Raw genomic sequence first — 25924 nt, forward strand, 5'->3', positions numbered from 1 at the left:
GGAAACCACAGTAAGAGTCTACTCTGTTTCCTTCCCTTGCTCAGATCTCATAAACACAGACTCAATTAAAGAGAATTTCCTTATCAGGTTTTTATGGGTCGTTTTGGTGAATTTATTAAAGGCATAAGTCATGCCGAAATTGGAAGGCAGTGGCTCTGAGGCCTTCAATGGGAGCCAGGTCTAGTTGAGCAGGACTTGCTCTGATGGTTTAAGGAGTCCAGAGTAAATAGAAGTCAGAGCATCCAATTATGGGTTGGGAGCATAGGGAGATGGTGAAGTATGAGGGAGTCTCACAGAGGGAGGATTGCAGAACAGAGATATGGACATCATGATGGCATGTCAGTTTATATTTTAGATAAAAAGCAAAGCCTAGTTCAGGCCCTCATCTTTGCATACCTCAATTATTGAAATAATTTCTTAGCTGACCTTTAGGTCTTACCATGTACTCTTCCCTACCTATTCTCCATATTATTGCAAATGTGCTTCTCCTTAAGCATTCTTCTCATTGTCTTATTCCTTTCCAACAAAAGAAGAAAAATCAAGTCCCTATAACCCATCTCATGACTTTATATAGAATCTAACTTCTTTTGATAAATTTTCACAGTGCTGTTACTTTACTTATTATTTCTTCTATCCCACTGCTTATTAGTATATATTCCTAATAGTAGTCTGCTGTGCTTCTCTTTGCCCTATGCTCATGTTTACTTTCATACATTTCTCACCATGACATGCCCATTTTCCAATAAGCTCTCCCCCTTCTCTCTCTCTCTTTCTTCTCTGCCTTAGCGTGTCCTCCTAAAACTGTTCATTTTTCTCTAGCATCTTCTGCTATATTGTAATTTCTTGTCGCACTACACTGTGAGATTTATGGGAGACACTTGACCCCAAGGGTCAAGAACTGAGCACCGTACTTGACACTTAGTAGGCTCTAAGCAAATTTTATCAAGGGGATAAATGCTTGTGTTTTTCTTTATCTTGGAATGTTAGACCTTTTGCTTATCCACAGTATATATCCTACTAAATCTCATTTCCACATAGACTTCACTAACTATGCAAAATTTACTAGTTTCCTTTGAACACCAGTGTATTTATAATTATTCACATCACCATGTGTACATTCACTTAATGTAGCCCTTCGGCATTGGTTCATGACTCTGTTTTTTATGTTAGGCTTGTCTCAGCAATGTTTCAAATAATCAGTGATGGGGAGTTACCAAGTCAAAGGAGTTTCTGTGTAAAGTTCACACAGTGTTGGTGAACATACTTGGAATGATAAACTATTAGAACTGAAATGACTTTCAAGATTCTCCAGTTAAATGAATCCCAGACATGTTTAGTGCTTTCTGGTCACTATCTAGGAAATGAGGGTTTTGCACACTTTAATAATAATCAGGGAAGAGAGTACTTGTTAAAACACTGGAAGGTAGTTTTAAAATCTGAATGGCTCTATGTATGTGGTATTTATTCTCTTCAGATTCCTTGCAAAGCAATTTAAATTGCATTACTCATTAAAGAATCCATATGCCTTTTGGGTGCTACTGTTGATTTGTTTGTTTTCAACCTATAATGGCAACGATGACCTTGCACAGGGCATTTCCTAAGGATTGATGAGCAGGTGGGGGTTAATGTCCATCAACTCCTCCCAGCTAGTCATCAATCCCAAGGATATATGGGAAGCCAAGTCATTAACTGCATTGCCAACTTCTAAATAAAATCTCTCTCTACCTTTCTTGTCAAGGACTTATATTTTCAAAAGCTTCTTTGGTAACTTTCCCTGTCATTCACTTGTATAGGAAAATATGTAAATATTAGTATTAATAAATAAATATATCTAAAAATAAAAGAATAACTATTAGCCTCTGTAGACTGACAGAAGAATATCATGAGGAGATAAATAATTTTCCATATTTTGATTAAATGTAATTTGAAATGTTCTGCCTCTTTTATTTGCTATCCTTTAATTCCTTTTTTCAAACTCAGATTCCCTAGAGAGAATCATTCTATTGTGCATCCTGAGTAGCTAAAACACATATCAAGTTTCTGCATTTTAACTCCATCCAACAGTAGAGTTTTTGAGTAGGGGCGTGGGGAGCAGGGTGGGTTACAGAGGATTTGGTTATAGTTGTTTTAATGAAATGTAATTATTTCTCATTTGTTTCTGATATACACTTGACCTTCACAAATACTAGTAAGCATGATATTTTCTCCTTCAGCTTTAGTCATTATTACCCAAAATATTCTAAGAGCTAGATAAACATTAACAATTCAATTGTGCTATATCAGTGCATTTTCACTTGAGGAATAAACTATGGCAAATGAAGAAAAGATGTGGAGCAATGAAGTTCCCATTTCTTTCTCTTGAGGAAGCTCAGGATCCCATTTTATCATGCCAGCATCCTGATTCTTACATTGACACAAAATCCATAAAGAGATGACATGGGGTGACAAATTGTCACCTAAGTACCAGTGTTTAAAGTGTGTGCCAGGGATCACTGTCACCCAAGGAAGGCTTCATTCCAGAATCTTTTACAATAGACATTTGTCTTGAAGAATTTACTCACATCTGGGTCTAGTCCTTATTTATTTATTTTTTGTTTTTATTTTCAGAAGGTAATATTGGTAGCTCATCATGATGAAGCATGGGGTATGGGGAGCGGATCTCCCTCTTGCAGGTTCTTACCTTGCAAAGTTTGAAAAATAAAATTATCAGACTAAAAGGACTTGTTAGTAAAAGGGTGGAAATTAATTGGAAGCAAATACAAATTCCCATGAAGAGAGGGCTTCCTGAGGGGGTAACCAATTAAGCCTCATTTTTCTAAGGTTTATAAATTCTGTAGTTCTTTGTCTCTTCATGCTTCCTCCTAATTGGATACCTTCCCCACTTTATGACCCTGTGCTTTTCTAATTAGTCACTCTTTTGCAGAATATAAACTTCAAAGTCTAAAACCCAGGTGGTACCCCACACTTTCTCTTCCCCTTATCTTGCAACATTCCTCTATCTCCTGTGAAAATGTTTCTCTTTTTCCAGCATCTGTCCAAATGTCTCTGTCCTCTGCGAAAATATGTTTCCTTCTTCCCAATACTCTGTGACTTTTCTTTATCCTCTGTGAATGTATGCCTTCTGGCTCCAAGCCCTCACCTATGTATTCCTCCCCCATGGACCCTCTTTATTCCTAAGGCTCTCTAAACCTGCCTCTTTTATCTCTAAAATTCCTTTCAATGAGAAGGTAGTCACACTTACTAAACACAGAAGAAATGAATATTTAGAGCAGACTGCCAATTCGCTAAATTATATCTAGAACTATAATAGACCCTTCAAATACTTCAATCTGTCAAATTTTTTCATGTAGAACTTAATTTTTTGCAGTCATAAATCTCTTAGAGAACATAATGATAAAACCAATGAATAACCTTCCTATAAAAATACACAATCACATTTACATAAAAATGTGCATATAAAGAGATTCACAAATTACCCATGATCCATTCATGAACTTCTGAGGAACAAGAGAATTGAACTATGGAAAAACAAATTATAATTAATAAGATGGTTGATGAAAACTAAACTAAAAAATCTTAATTGTATGATTCAAATTGCTTTAACATCAGGATAGAAGACTCTGATTTATTAATCATTATCCATAATTGGGCTTTAGTTGTCAACAGTAGATAAATATCAATAATAAAAAACAATGACAAACATTCATACAGTATTGACTATATATACCAGGAATTCTTCTTCTTACTATATTTACTCATGTATCCTCACAGCAATATAGTATGTAAATCAGGATATCTAATCTCTAGGAAGTTTCACAGATGTATCTCTGATTTTTTTTTAAACTCTTATTTTTTTTAACTCTGATTTTTTTTAACTCTCTATATTTCATTAGCGTACAATTAGTCATTTAAGTGATTGGCAATTTATAATAACCAATATTTTCTAGAATCTACTTTTCTTTCTTTCTTTAATTCCTTATTTCCTTCCTTTTTTCTTTTATTTAGTATGCACATGTTTAGTATATATAATGTGCCAGGTACTGTGGATGTGGTATTTAGCATACAGCTTATTGCTGGTAAGGGTAAATTTTTACCCTCATCTGTTGTCTTCAATCACCCATTTATTTGCTGATATTTGGTAATCTACTTCTTCACAAGTTTATTTATAATCTTTATCGTTTGTGGGGAGAGGGTAAAGAGTAGTTATTGAGCCCTCTTTGACCATTTATAGTGAATTATATACCATTTTTAGTTTTTTGGTTCACACGTGGAGCTTATCAATGAACTTGAAATATTATTTGTTATTATAAAATTAGCTGATTACCCTGGCTCCTGAACAGATGTTAAAATATGGACTCCATTCAGAAATGCAATTCAGCAAATATTTACTGATTGTCTAGACATCATTCCATTCATGTCCTTAGAAAGTTTATGATTAGCCCTAGTCGGTTTTTTTTAGGGGATAGAGTGTCAGCCTGTGGACTGAAGCATCCTGGGTTCAATTCTGGTCAAGGGCATGTACGTCAGTTGCAGGCTTGATTCCTGGCCCTGGTCAGGATGTGTGCAGGAGGCAACCAACTGATGTGTTTCTCTCACATTGATGTTTCTCTCTGTCTGCCTCTCCCTTTCCTTCCCACTCTTTCTAAAAATCAATGGAAAAATATCCCCGAGTGAGAATTAACAAACAAACAAACAAAAGTTTATGATTAAATAGGTCAAATGCATTTCCAAATATTTAGATTTAAACACAGATTTTATAAGTGCTGTAATCTTGGCATTACAGACACTTAGGGAAAGGGTGTATTAATACTGGCCTGTAAGACCAAGGAAGGTCAAGTAGAAATTGTGATTGCAAACTTGGCTCTGATATTGGGTACAATTTTGAAAGAAAAGCCAGAGAAGGGCATTCCAGGCCATGGAGAACACAGGAACAAGTCCCTGAAGAGGTAAAGTAGGGGGTCTTTTTTAGAATCAGAAATAGCCTGCACCCTAGACTGTATTGTGGAGAACAGTGGGACTGGGAAAGCAATATGGCCCAGCATCATGGTGCCATGCATGTCATATAAGGTAGTGATTTTCAAGAGGGCAAAACCCCCTCCCCCAGGAATATTTGGTAATGTCTGGAAACATTGTAGATTGCCATAACTGGGGGTACTACTGGCATCTAGTGGGTAAAGGCAGTAAGGGAGTTAGGCTTTATTTTGTGAGCACTGGGGAGCTATTGGTGGATTATGTTCTCTTGAACTGTGATTGTCTAGGGCCTAGACTCTAGGCCCTTGTGTATTGTTACACTAAATCTGCAATGTGTTACTTTGATAATACCCCACCCTCAGGAAAAATATGAAATGAAAACCCCAGCTTTGCATATAAAGATATCATGTATTAATCATTTGGTGGCCCCGAATCTGAAAAAAAGAAGTAAGGAAGGGGAAGTAAATTTTTATGCCTCGGTGGGGCTCCAGACTAAAAAATGTTAGTGCAAAGGAGAATGCAGGCATTATTACAAATAGGCACATTTCTGATAATTGGCACAATCTGATTTCATTTTCTGAGGAATTAAATAACAAGCTGTATGTGGAACTTGAGATTTTAGCTTTATTTTTCAGTGAAGCATTTCACTAGACCAACACAGCAAGCAGCTATCCTAAAAATACAAACATATCTCTGAACATCTTAAATCCTACCCTTTAATTTGAAAAAACAAGTCAGTCATCTATATTTCATTTCTTCATAAATAACCAACCTCAAAAAGTGAATATGATCAAAAGGATTCATAAGCAGCAGAAATTCCATGACAGGTATGCTTATCTCTCATGAGGCAAAGCAAGAAAAAACAAAAAACAAATTCATTTTATTTTAGCTTTGCCAAGTTGTTGGCTATATTTCTGGGCCTGCTTTTCGAACATGAGTAGATTTCACTTTTTGTTACTAAGACGGAGTTGGGGCTGGCACTGCCTACCTCAGTTCCTCACCTATTCCACGTTGTTCCTTTGGATTCTGGCAGAAGAATCAGAAGATCTTTTACACTTGTGTCTTTTCTAATTAATGGTTCAAATGAGCTCCAGAAGCAGGAATGTGATGATCAATTTAAAAGGGCTTTGGAGATGATGTGACTCTCTGCCCAGGAGAATTCTTGTTCTCTGCTCTAAGTGTTACATCCATTGGAGTGACCAGAAAGTTGAGTCAAACATTCCTAGATTTGAAGCACATGTGAAGAAGCAAATCATGAAAACAGCTTTGGCATCATCCAAGTTGGAATTTTCAAGGCCATCGTGTTATTTTTAGGCACATACAGCAGAGGGCATTGTTTGGCTAAACTTAAAACAAGGGCTGCTATTGACAATAATAGATAAAAAGAGAAAGGAAACAGGGAAAATTTTTCTGTAAAAAAACCCAAAAACAAAACAAAAAAGAGAGCACGGAGACAACAAAATGACCTTTATATTGCTTTGTTCTCCCTAGCTTTTCTTTGTAGGAATGGCTTCTGTGAGAATAACTAAAAACTGGACAAGCAATGGTCCAGAAACTAATGAAATTCCTACTATGTGAATTGAACTCTTCTAGATGCCAAGGATCAAGGAGCATATATGACATCATTTAGTTCCTCAATGAATTTCTAGCTTTAACCAGCTACAAGCTGCTCCTGTCTGCTTGAGTGCCCATTGATTCATTCATTCATGCCTTTGACAAATGTTTGATGAGTATTTTTTTTCTAGATAAATACTACTGAATAGGGGAGACAAGTCTCTACTTCATGGAACTTAACTGATGAAAGAGGCAGTACAAAAATAAATATCAAGTAAGTGAGAAAAATATCAAATAATGATATGTAGTAGGAGGAAAATTAAATAAGGTGTTGTGATTGATGGTGATAAAGGGGCTACTTAGGCTGGCTGATCAAAAAAGAACTTTTAAGAAGGCAAAATTTAAAGGGAAACCTGAATGATAAGGAAAACCAACCATACAGAAATCAAAGGGCATGTGCTTCAGACAAAGAGAACTCTAATGAAAAAGTGTTTTTTTTTTTTTTTTTTTTTTTTTTTTTTTTGTGTGTGTGTGTGTGTGTGTGTGTGTGTTTGTGTGTTTGGGGGTAAAGTAGGGGCTTGGAGTTTTTGAGGAATGAAGGAAGTCCAGTGTGGTTGAAGAAAGCTGAAAGGCAAGAGCAGTAGGCAGATGTCAGACAATCATTTGTTAGAGGCCAAAACAGTTTTCATTTTGTTCTACAAGGGTATAGAACTAACAGGAACATTTCAACTGAAGAATGATATGAAGGTATTGGTATATTTAAACTTCACTCTAACTGTTGTATGAGGAATTGATTGTGGTAAGGCAATTGAAAAAGTAGAGAAACTGGCAAAAGCGTATTTCAATGGTCCAAGTGAGACATGAAGATGATTTGGTCTAGAAAGGGACAATGGAGAGAAGTAGATGGATCCAATGATATTTTAGTGATAGAACCAAATGAATAGCATTGTGCTGGATGTAAATGAAGACAAAAGTCAAGATTCTTATATTTTTTGCTTCGAGCAACTGGGTGTGTAATAGTGGTGTTTATAGAGGTGCAGAGGCAGGTGTGGGGATTTGCTTTTAGTATATGCTGTGCCATTTAGCGAATATAGTCCTCTAAATGTCTGTTTATTAATGCTACTAGGGGCCCAGTGCATGAAAATTCATGCACTGGAGGGGGGGGGGGGGGTCCCTCAGCCCGGCCTGCCCCCTCTCATAGTCTGGGAGCCCTCAGTGACAGGAAGCAACCCGTTGATCAGGGGAAGGCAACGCCCCATCACACCTCTGCTGCTGCCACTGCCAGCAGCGCAAGCCTCGGCCGGCCCTGGTTACCTGAGCCTTGGGTGGCCCTGGATGTCTGGGCAGCTGCCATCTGAAGCTTGTCTGTGCCTGGGGCTGGCCCTGGGAAGCTGGGGGGCTGAGGGGACTGGGGGACTCCAGAGGCAGGAGTGCAGGGCAGGCCTGGCCTAGCCGCGCACCTGCCACCCCAGCAGGGCTGAGGGGACTGGACACCTCCATCTTGTGGCTGTGGGTGCCACCATCTTTGAGGGTGGGGCAGTCAATTAGCGTATCCCCTCCTTATTGGCTGTGGGCACTGCCATCTTTGCGATGGTGTGAGGATCAATTAGCATATTCCCTCTTTATTAGATAGCATTATCATCATTCCCACTTATGGAAGGTGTGGGAGGTGCTTCTGGGAGAAGGCCAATTTGTCACTGACCCCTGCAAGTCAGAGACCTCAAATCCAGTTCCTTCTGTCCAGTGTCATTTACACCAATAGAATGAGACTGTTTTTGGTAAAGCAGATCAGAAAATGTCTTCTTAATCAAACAATGAAAAACACACCCATGCCCTAAAGATCCCTAATCTTCGATTTTGGGAAGTCCAGAAAGCCTTAAAGGGTTGGCAGAAGGTAGCTGGTTTCAGGGGTGGGATTTTCAGAAAAGGATGGAGAGTTCTTGAAATTGCAGGGACGCATGTGCGGTTTCCAGACATGCTTGGAACATGCCTGGCCATGCATTGCATGTCTCATTTTAATGCTAAATCTCCACTCCTGGGCATGATTTTAATATGTTAATGAACAAAAGTTTGTCAGAAGATTACTTGAGAAGGGGTTTCTGGCACCATCTTGGATCTTTCTTGTGCAAACTAGTTTTTTAGTTGTGGTTCTTGGGTTCTCTATCCAGTTCCTGCGAGCAGACTTAGCTAGCTCTGGAATTTTCGCCTCTTTTGGTGAGTTCAGCCTGCTTTTTGTCAGGGGTTATGTTGGAGAGAATACAAGGAAGTTAGCAGAAGTTTAAAGATTAACTAATGATGTAGAGGCACAACCCAGTGAAAAATTTACCAAAGATCAAACAGTCAATAATCATAAGCTGACCTTCTGATCTTCCTCATTGTATCTTAAATTTGGTTTTGTTCTTCTAGGTTTGCTAATATAGACTTCGGGGGGGAGGGGGGGACAGTGGGGGTGGACAAGGAAGGTGCTTTCTATGCTTCAGCATTGTTCCAAGTTGGAAAGTACAGGATGCCATCAGGGAGTCCAAACTGGATGTGTGTTAAGTAGTCTCGTGTGTGCAGTTTACAGAGTAGAGGTGAGCAGCACTAGAAATCAGAGATACCTCCTTCCTGATTTGCATGAGTCTCCAAAATGATATCCTGCTTGCTCTGTGCACACTGACTTATTTTAGTGTTCTTTTTAAAATTTGTATTATCCACGTGAAACTAATACACTGATATATTTTTTCAATGTGACCACATACCTGCCAGGTTCTTGTCCCAGCCTTACAAAGGGTTCAGCAATCTGGAGAAAGGAGCTGATGCATAGATTCAAGAAGGAATCCAAAGACGAAAGATAATTTTGAAAGGCATTGGGGGTCAGAGGATCTTCAGCTAAAGGAACTGAAGACTACTCCTTGTCTAAGGACCCCATGGTATTTATTAACACAATTTGTCCTAAGGCAAGGTGGAGATAATACACTTCAAAGAGAAGGGTATCAATGGGTAGAATTTACAGAAGCATTGTCAGTTTGGGGAATAGCCTACAGCTGTTTAGGTGTTTGGCCAACAGGAAGCAATAAAATGCCCTGAGTTGTCTGGCAGCAGACGATTATCCTATTCAGGTTTGGGGGAAATGCTGTTTAGCCATCCTGACAGTTAATTACATTTGACTCAACTCTTGTTGAGCTCCCCAAGCTTCACCAACCTTTTGGTCAAACTCTTGTAATGACACACTGGAATTGGTTTCTGGAACATACCAAAATTAATTTTGCCTTGAGTTCTGTTTTATCCTGTGCAGATTCAACTAGCCGGGTTAATTTGAACCTGTATACTTCTCAGTAATCAGGTCATCAGATTGATGATCAGTTCCATTCAGTTCTAAAGTCAAGCATGGGATGTCAATTATTAAAGTTGTCTGACTTTCCCATCAACCAATCTCTTTCCAATTTGTTTGACAAATAAGGACAGCACCTTCCTAAAACAATGCTCTCATCATGTCCTTCCCTGCTTCAGAACTTGGAATTTCTTCCTAAGCCTCTTTATTGACACAAATCCGAATCCGTCTACTATACATGCAGTGTCCCTCAATTGGGTCAACTTAACTATCTAAATTCTGCAGTGTAAGCCCTGTGCTTCTACTAAATCAGCTTTCCTCTTATTTCATGCTCCTACTCCTCTGCTTTTACAAGTAGTCCCTTCCCTCCTCCATCATCACCCTTTCTCTTAAAACTTGCTCTGATTATCTGTGTCTATTTTGATTTCTGACAATGCTTTATGGCATTTAGATGTTGAATGGATTGATTTACAGTAGTGCCTAGATATATACATGTACACTTTTTATTTTTTTATATGTACCTATACATTTATACCATAGCTCCAACAAGATTGTGAAGTTCTAGAAGGCCTGACCAATGTAGCTCTTGAATAATCCTTACTTTATACTCTCCAGAGCATAGCAACATGACGGCTACATGTTTCTTTGTGTTTTTTCCTGTTTCTCTTTTTCTAATACATCATTCTCTCTGCTCACTGCTTCTCCTCATCTAACGATATTGTAATGCGATCACCTCTAAATATTAAACATATGTATTTTTTTTACTACAAGCCACATAAGTATTCTAGAAAAATTAAAATGCGGATCCAGATAATTTTTTTACCCTAAATATCAATTTCTTAAAAATTTTCAACGTTCTCTAGAAACATCGCAAGATCAGTGTGGTTGGCCAAAGATTCTGCTTTTGACTTGACAGGTTGAGTCCCTGGGTTACAGCCCTTTAAATGTTGTATCATTTCCATTACATTTGCCTAGCAGGGGTCCTCAAACTACAGCCCGCGGGCCACATGCGGCCCGCCGAGGACATTTAACCAGCCCACTGGGTGCCGCTGCCTGTCCTGCTTAGCAGCCAACTCGTCCCGTGCCCGCAGTGCGCATAGGAATTTGTTCATAGGTTTTTTTTAAAAAACTATAGCCCGGCCCTCCAATGGTCTGAGGGACAGTGAACTGGCCCCTGTTTAAAAAGTTTGAGGACCCCCTGGAGAGGGTCGGCCTTGGGCATATATACAAAATAATATTTTCTCTGAAAACCTGCAGAACCATATACTCCTGCATAAGGGGTGGAAAAAACTCAACAGATTTGCAAAATTGTGTTCCAAATGGGAGAAAAATGAACTATATTAGAACATATCTGTATGATAAATTTCATTTGGAGAAATGTTATTTGATTTGTTTTTGTTGTTTTCCTTTTCCTGTAAATTCTAGCACTTTTAAAAATTGAAAGAGGCATCCAGAGAAATGACTGCAGCAGATAGCCTTCTTAGCATGACGGGGATGGCCTTCACCTCCTTTCTTAGAAGCAAATCATGTGGCTTCAGCTTAGTCAGTTACCTTTGATAGATCTCAGATTTATAATGGTGTAAGAATCAGATTTCTCCGCTGTCTTGTTTGTCTTTTCTTTGCTTTTGGTTAGAGGAAGAAGGAGTTGGAAAGGGAAAAAAGATAAAGGAAGAGAGAAGGAGACAGAAAGGGAATAGAATGGGTATTAAAGTATCAGGATAGGTTTAAACATAGGTAACCAGAAAAAAATTACTGTTTGTATTGTAAGGAATTTATGATTTTACATAATAAGAAAATTCAGAGGAAAGACAGTTACAGGAATCATTGATTCAGCTGCTTATCACAATATCAAGAATGCCAATTCTTTCCCTCTTTTCATTTTTCTTCCTTGGCATATATCAGCTTTGTCCTTAGGCTGTGCCCTCTCTTGGCCACATGATGGCTATAGACACTCCAGGCATTTGATCCTCACAAGGGTATCCAGAAACAGAATAAATAACTGCTGCTTTTTTTAAAAAGACAAATGTATTCATTGTTAAGATCAGACTATTACATTTAGCAATCAACAGCATGAGTACAAAAAATAAATCTACATTAAAACCCTTTGTTGGAATGCTTTACGGTTTCCACAGAACAGAAACTAAAATAAACTGTTATACAATTAGCCACAGATACAATCCTCAAGTTTTTTGACCATTCACATGTTGATTGTTGTAATTGCCAAAATCACTGTAGCTTCTGCCACCTCCAAAATTGCTTCCTCTACCACAACCAAAGCCACCTCTGCCTCCTCCATCCTTATAGTTGTCAAAGCTGCAACTCCTGCCATAGCCACTGCCCGGGATTCCATAACTCTCTCCACCACTTCCATAGCCTCTGCTTCCCAGGGGCTTAATCACAAGGAACAACAACAGCCTGTAATTATTGGAATTGAGAGTCTGGGTCAGTGGTCTGCAAACTCATTAGTCAAAAGAGCTGCAGTTTGCCGACCACTGCTCTAAAGTAACCAGGACCACCTCCTGTATAACCACCATCATTACCAAATCTGTTACAACCATCTCATTGCTTCTACCATATCTACCACCACCATGGCTGCCACCAAAGCCACCTGGACCTCTGGAGTTTGAAGTTTCCTTCATGATCAAAGTTGTCATTCCCACCAAAACCACCTCCACAACCACCTCTGATATTTCCACAACCACTCTAAGCTCTGGTTGGAGGAAGCACCAGCCATCTCTTGCTTAGACAGGCTCTCCTTACTTCCCAGTGTGGCCATTCACAGGATGATTTTTCTTGAATACAGTCATGATCATCAAAGGTTACAAAAGCAAACCCTCTCTTTTGGCCACTGCCTCAGCCAGGCATGATTTCAATCACTTCATTTTCCTATAGTGTTCAAAATAATCTCTCAGGTGATGTTCTTCAGTGTCTTCTTCAATACCACCGACAAAAAAATCTATTTCACAGGTAAGTGGGCACCAGGTCTGTTGAGAAAGCCCTCTCTGGTTCCACAACTCTTCCCTCCACTTCCTGTGGCCCGGCATTCACGGCTGCATCCACCTGCTCCACAATGGCACACGTGACAAACCCAAAGCCTCTGGAGCACTTGGTGCTTGGAACCTCATCATCACAGAATCTGCGAGCTGTTCCAACTCTTTGGGAGACTCTGACTTAGACATGACAACTGAGGGAGGAGACACTTCAATGATGCTTACTCTGGGGCATCCACCGGCAGAAAGGAGTGATCTAATGAATGTATCTGCCCAAGAACTACTCCTTTCCTATGTGTTTTCTTTTTATGTGTGGGAGAAAAAAATTTCCCTAGAACCCTTGCAGCTGATTTATCCTTATATCTCATAGGCCACATTGTGTCACATCCCCAGACCTAACTAGTCCCTGGCCATAAGAAATGCAGCCAAAGTTCTTCACCAAAGAACTCAGCAAACTATAGTCCAAAAGTCAGCCCACAACCTGGTTTTGTGTGTCTTGTGAGTTAAGAATGTTGTTGCCTTTTTAAATAGTTGGGGGGAAATTAATAATATTTTGAGAGGATAAATTGTGAAATTCAAATTTTGTATTTCAAATATCATTGTCCATACATAGTTAAATCAGAACATAGTTATACACATTCATTTCTCTTTTGTCTTTGGCTACTTTCAAGTATAATGACTGAATTGAATAGTTGCAGCAAGAGACCATATGGTCTGCAAAGCCTGAATATTTACTATCTGGGCCTTTCCAGAAAAAGTTTGTCTAGTACTAGCTTAAACCAAATTCTATTCACCCATCACTGCTGGGTCAGCCTCTCCTAAAGCAGATAATACGATTTTGTGATTTTTTTTAAAGGTTAGAGTGATTTTTTTTTCTTTAAAGCTGAGAATGAATTTTTCTGAACAAAGTTTTCTTGGGAAAGAGTAAGGGAGTAAGATGTTTATTAGGCAACAATCAGAGAGAGAGAAAGAGAGATTGAGGTTCAAGCACATTTTAGATAAATATCCCACCTTTAGTGTTGTAAAAAGCTGACTCCCCAAAATCTCACCAACCAACCTGTTGACAAGACAGTGCTGAGTTTATTGTTCACTAGGGTGAAGAAGAACACCACCCCACAAAGATTTAGGAGTGTCTGTGAGAGAAGTGGTGAGAATTGGGCCAGAATTTGTTGAGAACTGTATGGTTTTCCAATGTGAGAACTTGATTAAAACTACATAAGAGTTTTGATACAACAGTCCAGGATTGGTGAAAAAAGCAAGGTGGGGTGATGGAATCAAGATCTTAGAGCACGACTTCCATTAATGCTTTCCTTGAGAGAGGTGATGGATCATTGGGTAAGTTTCTGTAAGGACAACGAAACAAACCATTTGCTTTGGCAGGAGAGTCCCAGAAGAGGCTAGAGATGCTTATAAAGACAGTGGAAAAGCAAAATCATGTTGATGTTCATGGTAAGGTGGGGTGGGTTCTCCGTGTCCCCGCTGAGTGTGGTAAATGGTTTTGGTACTCAGTGTTTAGGGAGGTTTGTTGTTGTTATAAATGAGTGTGAGTGTATGTGTCTATTGGGGACAGGGGCGTTGGATTGTGTTTAACTAAATGTATCTTTCTCCCATCTTGCTTCCAAATTAGTTCCAATGTCTAGACAGTTTATGTTGACTTAGCAATGATGCTGTGCTAAATAAGGCCTCCCATTAGCTACTCTCTGGCACTCAGTTCCTCCTGTATGTCTCGGTACAGTGAAGCACAGGGCAGAGAAAAAAGAAAGGTCTGTTGACAAAGTCAAGCTCTCCTCTGGGACCAGGCTAAAAGTATTAGAGTTTAATTTAAAACCCATGCGGATCCATTTGTAAATAAACGTTGTCAGATGACATCGTAATGGATAGTGCAGTGCATACCTTTAAATGGATTTCCTTTTGATGTGATAAAAACATCTTATGAAAGAGATGTAAACGTGGCTTTTTATGTAAAGTAACATAATTTAGATTTTAAAAGTAGAAAACATTTTGTTGATAGCAGTTTATTTGATTCAATGACTGTACTAAGCATTGTTTGCTGTGGGTTATAAATCAGCTTTGAACCAGTTATAATTCATAAATCATTACTTATGACTGATTTATGGAAAATCTTATTAATTGCAATAGGAAAAAAAGACCTTGAAGTAAGCAAGAAGTAAAAAATAGAACAGCCTGGGGATTACAAGAGGATAGGCATATCTACCCTGCAATGAATAGTAATATCATGTTTGTATGTTTTATTGATAGCATGTGCCTGATCATACCAGTTAATCTATACCACAACTTTGAATGATAAATATTATTGTAACTCCTATCTTATATGAGAAGAAGAAGCTGATTCACATCAGCTTATTTTTAATACATATTAAATATTTATTACATATTGCTTATTATGAGCCAGTAATGTTACATATATTATGTGACAGCCCTAACAAAAGCCTTTTGAATGGATAGCACTGTTGTTTGCCTTTCCCAGATGGGTAAAGTGAAGTATGGACAGGTGAGTCTTCTCAATATAAGGTCCTGAGTTTCAAGCAGGCCTAAGGAATCAGGAAGTCTTACACCAGAGCCTTCTCTCTGGGCCACTGGACATAACTGTTTTTGCTGTTTCACACTTTAGAGAGAAAAAAAGGTAACAAATGGCAGAGTAAGGACTTACCTTCTTCACTTCTGTGCTGTTTCCAGTCAACCAGTTATATCACCCTGTGTTACCAGATACCCTAAGATTCTGAGGAAAGTCATGGGGTGGGAGGAGGGCATAGAAATGGAGGGGCAAGGTCTTTTGTCCCTATTCCTAAAAACAACAATCAGTTAATGTGTTAGGGATTTTATGTTATTCTATTTTCTTTTCTCTTCTCTTCTTTTCTTTTCTTTTCTCTTCTTTTTTTTTCTTTTATTTTCTTTCCTTTCCTTTTCTTTTCTCTTCTTTTATTTTCTCTTCTTTTCATATTCCCAATTGCCTTAAGAAGTGTGTGGTTGGAGGGAAAGGAACACATCTAAAACTACACCAAGTCACACAAATGAAAAATCTTTGATGGTCATGATTAGTGGAAATGTAAATAGGATTCTATTTAAAATGTAAATCTGAAAGGGTTTTTAAGGTCATTTTTAAATTTACAACATAGGATCTGACTCATGGAATGAAACCTACCAACGACATTATTACTTATAAAGCCATCAAAGGACTAATATGATGAGTGGGTCTCTGATATATAGCAATTAGTTGTTCTAAAATGTAGATTTTATTATTATTATTCAGGTATGGTGAGGCCAACCAACAGATTAGGAGACAAGGACCATTAAAAAATGTTTGTTTATTTGTTTACCGACAGTTCCCAAGAGAAGAGACCCTGACATGCCACACAGGGGAAACACTGGGGTTGGTCAGGAGGTAGAAGGAGCAAGGGGAAAATGTGGAGCAAGAGCCTTTGTTGTGTTTTGTGAGAGAAGGCAAGGTAAACAGGCTTGGATGGACTAGTATGATCAACTCAGGGGGGACTGGACAAAGGGATATCTAGCTCTAGAATGATTAGGGTGCAGGGATATTATTGGCCTGAATGTAAGAGTCATCTGAGAACCCAATAAATGACATAGGGGGTTCAGATAGGTTGGTTTGCAGACATGAATGACACATTAGTATATATCACTTACACCTATGCAAAGACTTGTCATTCGATATTAACTATTTGCACATTTTCAGCAGTCATTTTATTTAGTGCAGACAGCAAACCAGGTACTGTGTTGGCAACAGGCTAAGAAGAGGCCATCAGACATGACCTCTGACCTTACAGAGTTCACAGGCTAGGGCAGGAAACAGACCCAGGAACAAAGGATCATAGTACTGAAAAGTAACCAAGAGCCCCAACAGCCCAGAGGAAGGATGGAAGGACCCACGTTGTTCTGCCTGGGAAGTCCATGAAAAGAAATACTAACTCAGAACCCATCAGTCAACTTCCTTTGCTGCCATAATGATGGAGATGTCAGCAAGCCTCTGAAGCCAAAAGCAACCTATGACTTTAAACTTCACCTTCTTGAGACTCTGGTCCCTTTCCGTGGTTTTGTAAATGTGGATATATATTTAAGAATTGCTAATAACAACTGCCTTTTCTGAGTAAGGCATCTTCTATTATTGTGGGGGTTGGGGGGAAAACCTCTTCTCCATCTTGTGTGCTCTATGAAAATTCAGCTATTTAGAAATGCCAATTGAATCTCCCCACCAGTAGAAGAGCCAGCCCTTCACACCCCCTCACCTCAAGCCCTTGAGTGGTGGACAGGGAACTGATGGCCAAGAAACTGGGCCCATCTCTGGCATTGACTTCTCTCCACGGCTCACTTGGAACAATAAGACCTTTTTAGCTGTTCTTAAAAACGAAGCTGATGATAGGATTCCCTTTTAAAAATAAAGCATGTCACCTGCAGGATGAAACAGGGTTTCCTATGTGTGTTATAACTCTTGACAGTCTGGGCCTGATCTCAGCCCAGCTTCTATCCCATTCTCCTCCCCAGGCTTTTCCATTCTCCTGCCACAGGGAACTTGTCACTGTTCCCTGCATGGGCTAGTAGATTTCATGTCTAAACTTAGGCTGGTCTCTTGGCCTGAAATGCTCTACTTCTTCTAGAAAACATATATCAGATAACCCTTCCCTTTGAAAATTTCTAATTTGTCAGCACAGATTGAGTTGCTCTGCCATCAGTGCCTTTGTGTCAATGTGGCCTGGTCTCAAAAACATATAGCAAATGTTTATTATTGCACTTCCTCAGATTGTCTGTATTTCACCTTTTGAATTATAATTTGCTCAGGGGTAGGGATTATATTCTTCTACTTTATATGCCCAACACTTAGTAAAATGTCTGGCCAAGGACAACAACAAAACAGTAATAATAATAACAATAATGTCTAACATTTATTGAGTTCTTACCACAATGTGGGAGGCATTGTTCTAAACCCTTTATCTACATTAACTAATTTTGTCCTCACAACAACAACAAGGGGAATTGAACACTATCATTTGCATTTTGCAAGTGAGGAGACTGAACCATGGAAAGGATAAGTTAACTTCCCCTAGTCAACGTGACATTAATGCTAAATCAGTGCCTTTTTGAATTGGAATATGCAGTGGCTGGTATCTGCCCCCCCCCCCTTTTTTCAGTCAAAGAAATTCATAGAAGGGTCACTGTTTATTGAGATAAAAGATTTGGGAGAAGTCATTACATAGGTGCCTAATCCCTGGTATGCCAGTGGAGTGGGCCATATACTGGGTAACATGGGTTCCTTGAGAATACCTCCTTGCACTGGAAGAGATGCAGAAAGTGAGTTATTTTATTTCTCTTAAAATCTACTTAGAAGAATAGGGCTACAAGACATGTAATAGTTCTGTTATACTAAATTTTTTTCTATAAACAGACATTATACTTTATGGAAAATGATTTAATTTGTGGTATGTCTACCTATAGGTAGCAGTCGGCTATATTATGAGTTTTTGTATATGAGAATCTCCAGAAGTTCATGTACAATTGTGCACGTCACTATTTCAGTGGATTTTCACAGGGTCCACAATGTAAGTTGCCAGTGTTTACAGTGGAGCTCACCCAAAGGAAAAATATTTTAAAGAAATGAATATATATTTTGCCTTCATTCTCACAGCAACTTTTTTGTTGAGTATTTGAAATCATATGCTTCTGGACCCATCAGAGGAACATCTGAGCCCTGGCTCTGTAATTACTATGTGAACGCACTCATGTTATTTCTATGATAAACTTATTCATCCTGAAAATGGAGAATATAACAGTTCCTACATCAGAGGAATGCAGGATTGGAAAGGATCAGGCAGGCAACCTATATAATTGCAAAGGACCCCATTCTCAGAAGGGTCTACACTTAGCTTCATGCTTTGTTGTTACAGATTTGAAATTCTTAATAATTATTAACAAGGCATCCCACAGTTTCATTTTATTATTGAGCTCTGCAAAGAATGTAGCCATTCCTGGATAGGATTGTTTGTGAGGTGTATAGCCTGGGGTGCCTGGCACATAGAATAAACCCAAATAAAATGTCAGCTATTACTAATTTGCAAGAGATCTTTTAGTTTTGTGGGTGTAGCTCCCAAATTCTATTTTCTGAACTTTTCCAATTTGATCAGTGAATCGAATGGTGGAATACACCTCATATGTCCTCATGCATTTGGCTCACACTGATTGGTTACCACTCTATTAAGTTCCTCTGCTTCATTCTTCCATTTCTCTGTGATTGCATATCTGATGGAATAGGGACTGTAGATGGCTGCTAATTTGAAGTGCAGAAACATTTTTCTAAGAATATGAGACTCATTACTCAATAAAGGATATTAAATTTGTTGTTTTCCTAGTCTGAGAAATGATGGCTGATATGCTGTATCACTGGCATTGTTCCAGAAAGACATGTTAGAAGAGATCTAACTCTCTCTTTTTGCTCTTATTGTATTGCAGACTATTTGAGCTCCAGAAGGACCAACACCAGATAAATTATGAATGTTGAACAAGATGACCTTACATCCACAGCAGATAATGATAGGTCCTAGGTTTAACAGGGCCCTATTTGACCCCCTGCTTGTGGTGCTGCTGGCTCTTCAACTTCTGGTGGTGGCTGGTCTGGTGCGGGCTCAAACCTGCCCCTCCGTCTGCTCCTGCAGCAACCAGTTCAGCAAGGTGATTTGCGTTCGGAAAAACCTACGCGAGGTTCCTGATGGCATTTCCACCAACACTCGGCTGCTGAACCTCCATGAGAACCAAATCCAGATCATCAAAGTGAACAGCTTCAAGCACTTGAGGCACCTGGAAATCCTACAGTTGAGTAGGAATCACATTAGAACCATTGAAATCGGGGCCTTCAATGGTCTGGCGAACCTCAACACTCTGGAACTCTTTGACAATCGTCTTACTACCATCCCGAATGGAGCTTTTGTATATTTGTCTAAACTGAAGGAGCTCTGGTTGCGAAACAACCCCATTGAAAGCATCCCTTCTTATGCTTTTAACAGAATCCCTTCTTTGCGCCGGCTAGACTTAGGCGAATTGAAAAGGCTTTCATATATCTCAGAAGGTGCCTTTGAAGGTCTGTCCAACTTGAGGTATTTGAACCTGGCCATGTGCAACCTCCGGGAAATCCCTAACCTCACACCGCTCATAAAACTAGATGAGCTAGATCTTTCTGGGAATCATTTGTCTGCCATCAGGCCGGGCTCTTTCCAGGGGTTGATGCACCTTCAAAAACTGTGGATGATACAGTCCCAGATTCAAGTGATTGAACGGAATGCCTTTGATAACCTTCAGTCACTGGTGGAAATCAACCTGGCGCACAACAATCTAACGTTACTGCCTCATGACCTCTTCACACCCTTGCATCATCTAGAGCGGATCCACTTACATCACAACCCTTGGAACTGTAACTGTGACATACTGTGGCTCAGCTGGTGGATAAAGGACATGGCCCCCTCCAACACAGCTTGTTGTGCCCGATGTAACACGCCTCCCAACCTGAAAGGGAGGTACATTGGGGAGCTCGACCAGAATTATTTCACATGTTATGCTCCTGTGATTGTGGAGCCCCCAGCAGACCTCAATGTCACTGAAGGCATGGCAGCTGAGCTCAAATGTCGGGCCTCCACATCCCTGACCTCCGTATCTTGGATCACTCCAAATGGAACAGTCATGACACATGGGGCATACAAAGTGAGGATAGCTGTGCTCAGCGATGGCACGTTAAATTTCACGAATGTGACCGTGCAAGATACAGGCATGTACACATGTATGGTGAGCAATTCTGTTGGAAATACCACTGCTTCGGCCACCCTGAATGTTACTGCAGCAACCACCACTCCTTTTACTTACTTTTCAACTGTCACAGTAGAGACTATGGAACCTTCTCAGGATGAGGCATGGACCACAGACAACAATGTAGGTCCCACTCCGGCGATTGACTGGGAAACCACCAATGTGACCACCTCTCTCATGCCACAGAGCACAAGGTCAACAGAAAAAGCATTCACCATCCCAGTGACTGATATGAACAGTGGGATCCCAGGAATTGATGAGGTCATGAAGACTACCAAAATCATCATTGGCTGTTTTGTGGCCATCACACTCATGGCTGCAGTGATGCTGGTAATTTTCTACAAGATGAGGAAGCAGCACCATAGGCAAAACCATCACGCCCCCACAAGGACTGTTGAAATCATTAATGTGGATGATGAGATCACAGGAGACACACCTATGGAAAGCCACTTGCCCATGCCTGCTATTGAGCATGAGCACCTAAATCACTATAACTCTTACAAATCTCCCTTCAACCACACAACAACAGTTAACACAATAAATTCAATACACAGTTCAGTGCATGAACCGTTATTGATCCGAATGAACTCGAAAGACAATGTACAAGAGACTCAGATCTAAAACATTTATGGCTACAGAAAACAATTAAAAAAAAAAAAGGACAGTTTATTAATAATGACACAAATGACTGGGCTAAATCTACTGTTTCAAAAAAAGTGTCTTTACAAAAAAAACAAAAAAGAAAAGAAATTTATTTATTAAAAATTCTATTGTGATCTAAAGCAGACAAAATTATGTGTATTCCTCAGAACCTGTTTTTGCTGCACTTATTTCCTATTTTCGCATATCTTGTCCTCCCTGCCTTCCCTGATTGCCATATTTTTCATAGATCTCAATTCCCTAAGGAACTGGTCTAGGAAATTTTGTAAGAATTCTGTTACACTTTGAGATTTTTATGGTGAATTCTAGTGGTGAGATCCAGTCTATTTTTGTCTTTTCTTTTTCCTCTTTTATTTACCCCCTCATGCCCTCATGACGTAGTCCAATGGGGAATGCAATATTAGAAATAGATTTTTAAGAGAGAACAAGGAAAATAATGCAAGATCTTATATTTTTCATGTAATGACCTGTTCTGTATTTATGAGGAGGACCATTCAGTGGAAAAGGAAAAAAAAAAAAAAAAGTAAGCAAACAACAGATTAATTTACATATGAGCACCTATAAAACCCATGATCTTTTCAACAACTCTAGAACCAGAATTTGTAGTTCAAACGCTAAAAATAAGATTATAAATAAAAAATATTGTTGGTTTTTCTGTACCTGGACACAACTCATTTGTAGTATGGCTCAAATGTAAGAAACTTAAAGGTAATTCTATTTTCTACTTTCTGAAAAAGAAAATACATTATTTTTCAGTCACAGCATCAAACACCATGAGGTCCTGTCTCATTAGGTTGACTTGAGTTTTGGATCTATATACTCAAGTATGCTGTGGTATTTTTTTTTCCTCTTATTAGGGTCACCCTTTTTAAATGCTCAGATTAAAAATCATGATTTTGTGAAGTAAATTCAATTTTACTTGGAAGAAAGTTTTAGTATAATTTATTTACCATCTCATTAAAATTCTGCTGGTGAGGCAAAGTATGATGTCTGAATGCAAAGGTATTCTAAGTTATCCAAGTTGAAAATCATTTTTGGTGCTGAGTGTCAACAAATTAAGTTCCATTTAACAATAATTATTAAAGACCTACCATGTGTTAAACATTGTTTTTAGCATGGACACACAATTGACAAGACCTGGTTCATGCCCTTGAATCAATCACTATCTATGTGATATATGATTAAAGAAATATTAGTTCATTATTGGGGGACAGCTCTAGTTTTACTGCCAGATTACAAATTGTGACCCTGGTGTTTCAAAATATCAGAAATATCAGGTTATTACAGAAACCTCTTGATTCATGGTTTCTTCCATCCTTCTGGAAGAGCTGCCTCTCTTTTTCCAAATGCAGATTACAGAGTTTAAATAAGTATTCGTAAGGAACTTGTTATGAATGACTGGATTCATACCAAGAGATAGCAATGCTAATGCAATGGTAACCTGCTAAAGGTACTTGAAGAAACTGGAGAATGTTTAGGTATGAGAACATACTAGTACACTGACTTCCAAGTAAAAGAGTAACTTGGGGGTTACTGGCACTGTGGCACTCTTCTGATACTTTCATATAATATGTGTATGACTTTTGCCTTTTTGTGAAGCAAAGTGAAAATATACACCTCTTATTAGTGACCCTTAAAACCTGCCTCCCTGTTGGTGAAACAAGGGTTGGCCAAACTAGAGCAAACTTCAGCTCCTAATGGATGAGCTGCTTTGATCCCCACTGAACTCTGCAGGTTGGACTTCACACCAGGGTTCTGTGATGTCCAGGTGTGAAAAAACCAATCATTACTAGCAAAGTAGGTCAGAGAACTAGAAGGAATGGATGACAAATGAATGTGATCACACAAGGGTCTTGCCTCTATGTATTCATCACCAATTCTCTTGCAGTCTTTTCCTCCCTCATTCCCTGTCTTCTGTGTTAGGAAAATGATTCTCATTTGCTTTTACTGTGGAGAAGACTTGAGGAAAAAAGGAAAACATATTTTCATGGTCATTTATCAAGCTTTTCAGTATCAGATGTACTTAATATCTTCCCATATACAAAACAAACAATCCACCTAGGAATTTCAAGCATGTGCTAGTCTAAAGAAGAGTGGTATAAGTCAAGAGGGAAAAAAATCCTGCCTTCTCTACTTGCTGTGTTCTTAAGGGGCTCTGCTCTGCTGACCGCAAACCTTCTTTCATCTTGAGTTTATAATTTCTATGGAGTTAGACCCAGCATACAATTCTCCTTTCTGTGAGGGGTTGGCTGAACAGTTAAGTAAATCCTACTGAATAGAATGAAAGGTGAACTTGAACTAAAAATTTAGGTAAGAAAATGAAGCATACAATTCAGTCCTATAGGATATTATGTTTGCCCTATTTAATACATTTTAGAAAAACACACACATATATATGGATAAAAGATTGGTTACGCCAAACTTGACTTCCACAGTGAATATAGAGACACATTTGATAAAAGGTTTTCATGCAGGTTTGGGGGTTGAAGGGTGAAGTGCTATAAATGTATGATTTAAAGGACACTGAAATCTAGATGTATATGATTAGCAATATCTGTATTTGCTCCACATAACGTACTTGGCTTTTGGCCCCTCAGTACAGAAGCTGCACTGATGAATCAAGACAATCACACACTGAGTTGTGACTTTTTATACATCTGGTGTATCCTTACAGCAAAAACAATTCCATGTTGACTGCTCTTTTTACTCTATACATAGGCAACCAAGTGGCAGTATTCTTTAATACTTAATGCACTAAAAAATGCCATTTATAATTAACCAAATTAAGGTAATATAATAATTGTAACATATATATATATATATATATCCTATCTAATAAAAGAGTGATATGCAAATTAACTGTCACTCCAACACACAAGATGGCTGCCCCCATGTGGTCAAAGATGGCTGCCCCCATATGGACACAAGATGGCTGCCCCCATGTGGACACAAGATGGCTGCCACAAGATGGCCAGCAGGGGAGGGCAGTTGGGAGGGACCAGGCCTGTAAGGGAGGGCAGTTGTGGGCAATCAGGCCAGCAGGGGAGGGTAGTTAGGGGTGACCAGGCCAGCAGAGGAGGGAAGTTGGGGGTGACTGGGCCTGCAGGGGAGGGAAGTTAGGGGCAATCAGGCTGGCAGGGGAGCAGTTAGGCTTCAATCAGGCTGGCAAGGGAGTGGTTAGGGGGTGATCATGCTGGCAGGCAGAAGCAGTTAGGGGCAATCAGGAAGGCAGGCACGCAAGTAGTTGGGAGCCAGCAGTCCCAGATTGTGAGAAGGATGTCCATCAGGGATTGGGCCTAAACTGGCAGTCGGACATCCCCCAAGGGGTCCAAGATTGGAGAGGTGCAGGCTGTGCTGAGAGACACACACCCCCCGTGCACAAATTTCGTGCACCGGGCCTCTAGTATATAAATATATATATATGTGTGTGTGTGTGTACTAGAGGCCCAATGCACAAAATCCATGCAAGGGGCTCGGCTCTTACAGCCACAGCAGCTGCCCTGGACCTCACAGCCCCAGCTTCATCCAGAAGGTCATCTGAAAGAATGTCCAGAAGGTCATTCGGCTGTCTGGTCTAATTAGCATATTACACTTTTATTATTATAGATATACTAGAGGGCTGTTGCATGAAGATTCATGCAAGAATAGGCCTTCCTTCCCCTGGCTTCGCTCCTGGGCCGCCCAGGAGCCTGCAAGTCCTTGCTCCTGGGCCACCCGAGAACTAGGATCGGGCCTAAACGGGCAGTTGGACATCCCTCTCACAACCCAGGACTGCTGGCTCCCAACTGCCTGCCTGCCTTCCTGATTGCCCCTAACCGCTTCTGCCTTCCAGTCTGATCACCCCCTAACCACTCCCCTGCTAACCTGATTGATGCCTAACTGCTCCCCTGCCAGCCTATTTGCCCCTAACTGCCCTCCCCTGCAGGCCTGGTCACCCCTAACTGCCCTCCTCTGCAGGCTTGATCACCCCCAACTGCCCTCCCTTGCAGGCCTGGTCCCTCCCAACTGCCCTCCCCTGCTGGCCATCTTGTGGTGGCCATCTTGTGTCCACATGGGGGCAGCCATCTTGTGTGTTGGAGTGATGGTCAAATTGCATATTATTCTTTTATTAGATAGGATACCTACTAAAAGTATGCAGTTTTCTTTGGGAATATGCACCAAGGATGCTTTAAAAGAAGATTTGCTAACTTTTTTTCTCTATATCATTTTATACCTGGCTATGACCTCAATCTTCTCAGTTCTTTTGGACATTTCTAGATATTTGCATTGGTAAAGTATTAGGAGGATTTGGCATAGCTCACACACATACACCCTGATATGGTTTAATCACTTCCCCTTGTATTCTGAATACTATGGAATCAAGTATCACATTTTCCTGTGGTTGAGTAGGACATTTGACCTTGGAACATTGATAAATGTGGTTTTTTTTGAGAGAAAAAATTGTTGCTAGTCCATGGTTGCTCTTAGGCCTTATAATAAGATAAAAATCAGGATATCAGGATATTATTTGAGACTTGAATACTATGAAATTCTGAATATAGATTTGCTAGAAAAGAACTTGACGATGGAATGCTTATTTACATGGGAGAAAGAAGAGGAAGAAGGCATTTTGGAA

At 39.6% G+C, this 25924-nt stretch overlaps 1 protein-coding gene and 1 pseudogene across 16 annotated transcripts in view; one reads left to right on the top strand and one right to left on the bottom strand.

Annotated features, from left to right (window-relative positions):
- Nucleotides 1–22397, top strand: part of LRRC4C (leucine rich repeat containing 4C) — a 1012843-nt gene extending 990446 nt beyond the window's left edge. For all 15 annotated transcript variants that reach the window (XM_080642544.1, XM_080642555.1, XM_080642549.1 and 12 more), the window contains one exon: nt 19306–22397. In XM_080642544.1, coding sequence (XP_080498670.1) covers nt 19348–21270 — 1923 coding nt within the window. In that variant the 5' untranslated portion in view covers nt 19306–19347 and the 3' untranslated portion in view covers nt 21271–22397. The remainder of the gene's footprint in view (nt 1–19305) is intronic.
- On the bottom strand, nt 12019–16000 carry LOC308233774 (heterogeneous nuclear ribonucleoprotein A1-like; annotated as a pseudogene). Its single transcript has 4 exons — nt 15992–16000; nt 15403–15454; nt 12370–13008; nt 12019–12098 (listed from the first exon to the last, which is right to left on the bottom strand). The product of its transcript is annotated as a heterogeneous nuclear ribonucleoprotein A1-like (transcript).
- Nucleotides 22398–25924: the final 3527 nt, after the last annotated feature.

Source organism: Plecotus auritus (genome assembly GCF_963455305.1).
Source record: "Plecotus auritus genome assembly, chromosome: 9".
Lineage (NCBI taxonomy): Eukaryota > Metazoa > Chordata > Mammalia > Chiroptera > Vespertilionidae > Plecotus > Plecotus auritus.